At 40.6% G+C, this 6966-nt stretch overlaps 1 protein-coding gene across 1 annotated transcript in view; it reads left to right on the forward strand.

The window, feature by feature from the left end:
- The window catches only part of RASGRF2 (Ras protein-specific guanine nucleotide-releasing factor 2), a 267751-nt gene that overhangs the window by 75801 nt on the left and 184984 nt on the right, over positions 1-6966 (forward strand). Inside the window, exon 2 of the mRNA XM_010863390.1 lies at positions 3071-3177. Coding sequence (XP_010861692.1) covers positions 3071-3177 — 107 coding nt within the window. The remainder of the gene's footprint in view (positions 1-3070; positions 3178-6966) is intronic.

The following is a 6966-nucleotide window of genomic DNA, read 5'->3' on the forward strand; positions in this document are numbered from 1 at the left end:
ATTGTGATTATCTGGGTCATGAAGATCTTTTTTGTATAGTTCTTCTGTGTATTCTTGCCACCTCTTCTTAATATCCTCTGCTTCTGTTAGGTCCATACCATTTCTGTCCTTTATTGTGGCCATCTTTGCGTGAAATGTTCCCTTGGTATCTCTAATTTTCTTGAAGAAATCTCTAGTCTTTCCCATTCTCTTGTTTTCCTCTATTTCTTTGCACTGATCACTGAGGAAGGCTTTCTTATCTCTCCCTGCTATTCTTTGGAACTCTGCATTCAAATGGGTATATCTTTCCTTTTCTTCTTTGCTTTTCACTTTTCTTCTTTTCACAGCTATTTGTAAGGCCTCATCAGACAACCATTTTGCTTTTTTGCATTTCTTTTTCTTGGGGATGGTCTTGCTCACTGTCTCCTATACAATGTCACGAACCTCCGTCCATAGTTCATCATGCACTCTGTTTATCAGATCTGGTCCCTTAAATCTATTTCTCACTTCCACTGTATAATCATTAGGGATTTGATTTAGGTCATACCTGAAAGGTCTAGTGGTTTTCCCTACTTTCTTCAATTTAAGGAAAAAGTGATCCATTCTTTCTTCTGTGCCTCCCTAAGATTGTATCTCAGTAAGCGGGGCTCCCTGTCCTTGAGACTGCATGCATGTCTATCAGACACTGGGGGGTGGTCCTTGCTGGTGCTGACAGGTCCGGCATTTATTTTAGCTCTGCCTTGGTCGTCAGATGCCGAAGTGTGTGACTGCTGCCACTTGTGCGCCAAGCTCTCTCAGGCCATTTGGGGCTCAGGTGTATGTTTTGTCCATGGTAAACTGAGTTCATATCAGAGCGAGACCAGAACACACAAAGAAGGCTTTTTGATGAATAGCTTAGCCTGAATAATTTGCAGGTATATCCAGTACTTTGGCCACCTCATGCGAAGAGTTGACTCATTGGAAAAGACTCTGATGCTGGGAGGGATTGAGGGCAGGAGGAGAAGGGGACGACAGAGGATGAGGTGGCTGGACGGCATTACTGACTCGATGGACGTGAGTCTCAGTGAACTCCGGGAGTTGGTGATGGACAGGGAGGCCTGGCGTGCTGCGATTCATGGGGTCGCAAAGAGTCAGACACGACTGAGTGACTGATCTGATCTGATGCAGAGACAGTGTTTTGATTATTTGTGGTCGAGCTGAATTTGTTAAGCGAACTCCTGGAAATGTAACCTGTACTCTCAAAACTCCATCATTGGCATGCCTGAGACACAGTCTAACCTTTGGATGTAGTTCTGCTAATATAATTACCTTGCTGTCTTTTAAAGGTGGCTTTTAATTGGGTTCCCACGCAGCAGCTGCTGTTGAGGTTCTGGTTGCAGCATTTCAATAACAGGTTCATTAAGTGTTTCCTCTTCCCGGACTGGGCATCTGGCCTTGGATGGTAGCCAGCTGTTGCTGAAATGCCATCGCTTATAGGATTGCCCTTAAACCACTGATTTGTTATTTTGTTGACTTGCAACTCCTTTCCTCTCAAGTTTAACTGGAGCTTTATTGAATACAGTGCTAAACTCAATTCTTCCCCTTCTCAGTGGCCTTTTCATCGGGTTATTTCCCCCTAGTTCATAGCATTTAGTCCTCTGGCTAGACAAGAGGTTTAAGAATTAAAGACAGCTTGTCATTTATGGGCTCAGGCCTGTCCGTAGGGTAGTGCAGTGGATTCTCTCACAGGCAAGGCTTCTGATGATTTATCCCCAGGTAACATGAGAAGTCTCTTGGCCAGTTTTTGCCTTTTTTGTAAAATTGTGCTGAAAATTCTAGGGTTTTTAAGAATTTATCTCTAGGATTGTTGTCCTGAAGGATTTTTTATATTATAGTATAAATGATTTATAATATTATATGGTTTCAAGTGTAAAAAATAGTGATTCAGCGTTATTATGGATTAAAAGCTTTTGTCCTGAGTATTTTTAATTTGTTTGAAGAAAATGAGCGTGTAATGATCTTACTGAATAAAGAGAAGTTTGCAGGGGCTGGTAAGGTGGGACAACAGAAAGAACTTGGGTTTTATCTTTGGTTTTTAATCTCAGAGCAGCTGCGTGGGACTGGTCATTTTCAGGCCCCAGGAGGAAACTGTGGGCAGGCCCAGTGTATTTTCTGATCATTCTCATATAATAAAAAGTTCTCCAGTCATATTTCCTTCCCAGACAGTCTGAGCTTGGTAATTAATACATCTAGCTTCAAATAGACTGATTTAAAGTGACATCTTCCCCGTCCCTGGCTCAGATTCTAGGTTCACTTTGTCAAATTCCACCCAAAGAAAACCTATTGGTAATTTTATTAGAATATATTGAAAGTAGAGATTAATTTGTTCTTTAGAGGTGATAAACTTATTTTCTTAGGTCCTTCAACTGTTTATGTTTCTTTGCTATTGAAAATGCTGTGTTTTCAAAATTAAGTTACTTATTTGTTGATATTGTACCAAAGTGCAATACATTTTGTATATTGATTTTTGCATCCAATAATTTTGAAGGATGCTCTTACTTTAATAGTGTGTCAATGGATTTTTAGTATAGACACTTACATCATCTGTGCAAAATGATTTCCCCCCTTGCTTTCCATTTCTTTTTTTCTTAATTTTTCTATGTTGCCCTCCAGACAGAATTGGTAATTAGAAGTGGTGATAATTGCAGTTTTTCTTATTCTTGATTTTAGAAGGGCTGCTTATAATAATTTACCATTAGGTGAAATATTTGTAGTAAGTTTTTGGTAGAAATCCCTTATTAGGTTCAGAAATTTCACTTTTGAGTTTGCAAAGAATTTTAATCATGTGTTTGTATAGAATTTTACCAAATATCTTTTCTGTATGTGAGGCATTGTAAGTTGACTCTTACTGAGGGGTATTAAGATGCAATTTATGGTATCTTCCAGGTGCAAAGTCATTGCCAAGTGGACTGGGAATGTTATTAAATTTTGAAATATGATTTACATAATGCTGATGTGTTTTATAAGCATATACTCTTTGTAGGGAAGTATTGTCTTATTATGCTATTATGCCTCAAAAATAAAAGACAACTTTGTTTGTTTTTCTTTCCAGTATTACTTTACTGTTCTTTTTGGCCACGAAGGTCAGAAGCCACTAGAGCTGCGCTGTGAGGAGGAGCAGGATGGTAAAGAGTGGATGGAGGCCATTCACCAAGCCAGGTATGGGAGCCACTGGATTGTCTGGGTTTTGCATTGAGGTTTCACCATCAGTGTTAGTTTTGGGCGAACTTGCAATTCCAAGTTGGATTTCCCCTTAGTACCTCCTCCTCAGTCATGTGTGAGATGATTCTTTATGCTTTCTGTGGCTATATTCTAGCTGAAGATTAAAGGTAATAGATACAGCAATAGTAATGATGATTACTGAACACAGGGTTTGTGCCTATGTGCCAGGCCCTGTTACAAGTGCCTCTCAATTAAGGAATCTATTAAATGCTTGGATTCCTTATCCTCTCAACAATTTGTGAGAGGCACGTCATGGTTAACCCCTCTTTTACAGATAAGGAAACCAAGACCTGGAAAGTTAGTTTGCTTGCCTGAGGCCTCACAGCTAGTGAGTGGCAGAGCTGGGATACAGGCCCAGCCGAGCCTCCACTTGGAAACCCTGCCCTGTACAGCCTGGTTATCGACAAAGGCAACACCAGCTGCCATCTGGGGAAATAGAAGAGTGTGCTTTTGCTTCCTCCTAAGAAATACCAGAAAGGTGGACATGAGCACACTTGGCCTCAAACGGGAGTGAGAAATCCACAAGAGACATACAGGCAGACCTCTCTCTTTTATTTTTCATATTCAGTTCCAAAGTCCTGTTCATTTTTGCTTTGAATGGCTCTTGTGCTCACGGCTTTTTTCCTGTCTGCACCGTGACTCCCTGCTTGAAGTTTCAGGGCGAAACTTGGCCTGGGACACGTGACTTTCTTTGCCGGACATGACCCCTCCTTCACCTATAAGTCCACTCACGTCTGTGTCTGTCTCTCTGTGTGTCCCCGGACCCTTCGCCACAAGCCAGCACTCACTGGCCCCCTTCTGCAAATGACCGCAGTTCTTGCTTTATTACATGTGGAATATTTAATGACTTAGTACAATGTGGGTTATTTTTCACATATTTCAAACGTGTGATTTCTGTTTCCTGAGCTGGACTGTAGACAGCATGAGAGGAGGAGGATGGCGACACATTCATTTCTGAATGAAGCACAGTGCTGATTATGTAGTAGGTCACCAGGAAATATTTTGACATTGATTATAAAGAATTTAAGGTGCTGTCCTGAGTGAGTGTAGGCTGTTCTTTGAACCCTGAAGGCTTTTCCCCCCATCCTCCCCTCTGCTCCCTTCCCTTTCCCTCCTCTCATCCCCTTCCCCTCTTCTTTCTTCAGCTACTGTATGTTGACTACTTGCCCTGTGGCAGGCAGCATGCTAAGAGCTCTACATACTCATCTTTAAAAAAAAAAAAGTCTTCCCAACTACCAGTAGGGTATTATTAACTCTGTTTTACAGATGAGAAGACAAAGGTTCATGATGATTAAGCATATTGGCCAAGGTGTAAAAAGCTGGTTAAACGGAAGAGGAAAGGGCTGGGACTCGAACTCAGGTCTCTTTGACTCCACAACCTTTAACCAATGTTCTATATTGTATTAGTCTTCGTTATTGTCTCTTTTTCTCTCCCTCTAATTCAAAGATCAAAGTGGATTAATGTCAGGTCAGGGTTGAGAGTAGATGTTATTTGCAAAAGATTTCAGTTCCTTTTCTTTCCTCCCCTCCAAAATATTTCTTTGAAATGCGCATGGTTGGTGACCAAATGCTGCTGTCCGAGGGGGACCCTGAGGCAGCCTGCTAACATCAGGATCCAGGCACACTGTTCAGCTGTCTTCACTCTCAGGGTCTCTGTCTGACGGTTTTGCTCCAAACTGAAGGCTAATGCAGACTGACTTGCTGTAGAAAGAAAGCCAGGTTTTCAAAGGTGAAAGAAGTATCAGGTTGGCAAGGTAGAACCTTTGGGTCATTTCCAGACACAGTCTTTGTGACCACTTCTGTTCCTTTCTACCTGGGAGTTAAAATGAAGTAAATAATTTAAAACACGTGTATTTGCCCATTTTTTTTTTTCTTTCCAGAAAAACCAAGTACCATTAGCAGCCTAAATTCCTTTGTAGTTGCCAAGCAAACATTGTGGTGAACCAAATAGAGTATGAATTACTTTAAAATGGTGAAATTTCAAGTAAGAGGTTTTTTTGGTATACCAAGAAAACTTTGTCATATATTTGGAAGTAGGTCAGTAGCTATTTGATATTGACTGCCATATGATCAATCCAGGGCTTACATGATTTTGTCAGGAAGCGTAGATTTTAGAAACCACTTTAGTGGTTTGGTTAATCCAAGTTTTTCTTCTCTTTTAGATGTGAAGATTTGGTTCTTAATTGATCTTTTTTTTTTGGTGTTCTGACTTTTGGTCTATTAGATTTGCTTTTCCTTTGATTTGAAGTCCAGGACTCCATTGTTTGATGACTTCCTTTTAATTTGACTGTTTTACAACTGTTCTTGTATTTGACTTTTTGTATTGAGATGCTTCTTAAATTTTTGCTTTCTAAATCATAGAAGATAATAACTTTTTCATTTACATTTCATTAAGTCAAGTTTTTGGTGTAAACTTGGGTCTGTGAAATTCATCCTGACTTTGTTTGTAAATGAGCAGAGCCAGAAAGTTAATGAGGCTGATGCAGAGAAAGAATTTGTCAGCCCTTTTTGCTTGAAATTGTGCTAATTAAACAACTGGTTGCTAACTAAACATTTCACCTTTAGAGGACAGCCTGATGGCATTACTTTGGTATTACAGCCTTTTTAATAGCAGATGCTCAATAATTATGGTTTTATTGATCCCTCTTTTTAAGTATGAGCTTTTGATGAACTGATGAGTATTTTAGCCTGAGACTAGTTCTTTTCTGAGCTATAGATCCTTCTGTAGGTACTACACAGAAACAGGGACTGCTCAGAATCCTTCTCTTGATCACTGCTCCTCTTTTCCTGGGGTGTTTATCAGTACTGGCCTGGGTGTTCTATCTTTGGGGTGTCATGAGAATCACATTTTTGAGGCTGGCTTTTGTACCTCCGAGCTGCATCGACTTGATTTGCTTTCAGAGGATCTTTAGGTCGTTTCCTGGTATGTTCAGTTGCTTGTTTTCTTCCTTAGATCTGGCCCAGGAAGATATCTTTTTGGAAATTGATATTCTCATTTTGACGCTTTGACCTTGTCCAGGAAGCTTGTTTTACAGTTTTGCTCAAAGTTGGTTGCTATTACATTTCTAGAAATTGGCACATTTAAAATATCATTTCATTATGTATTACTGGCTTTGGTTCACAGGAAGGTGATAGTGTTGTAGGAAGGGGGAGGCCCCCCTACAGGGCCCCAAGAGCAGGCTCTTGTCTAACACTTGGAAAAGAATTGTCAGAGGAGACACATGTCCTGGCAAAGCAAGAGATTTTATTGGGAAGGGCACCCGGGTGGAGAGCAGTAGGGTGAGGGAACCCAGGAGAACTGCTCTGCCACGTGGCTCACAATGTCAGGTTTTATGGTGATGGGATTAGTTTCCGGGTGGTCTTTGGCCAATCTTTCTTTTTTTTTTTTTTTTTAATTTTATTTTATTTTTAAACTTTACATAATTGTGTTAGTTTTGCCAAATATCAAAATGAATCCGCCACAGGTATACATGTGTTCCCCATCCTGAACCCTCTTCCCTCCTCCCTCCCCATACCATCCCTCTGGGTCGTCCCAGTGCACTAGCCCCAAGCATCCAGTATCGTGTATCGAACCTGGACTGGCAACTCATTTCTTACATGATATTTTACATGTTTCAATGTCATTCTCCCGAATCTTCCCACCCTCTCCCTCTCCCACAGAGTCCATAAGACTATTCTATACATCAGTGTCTCTTTTGCTGTCTCGTACACAGGGTTATTGTTTCC

Source organism: Bison bison, unplaced genomic scaffold, assembly GCF_000754665.1.
Source record: "Bison bison bison isolate TAMUID 2011002044 unplaced genomic scaffold, Bison_UMD1.0 scf7180017864490, whole genome shotgun sequence".
Lineage (NCBI taxonomy): Eukaryota > Metazoa > Chordata > Mammalia > Artiodactyla > Bovidae > Bison > Bison bison.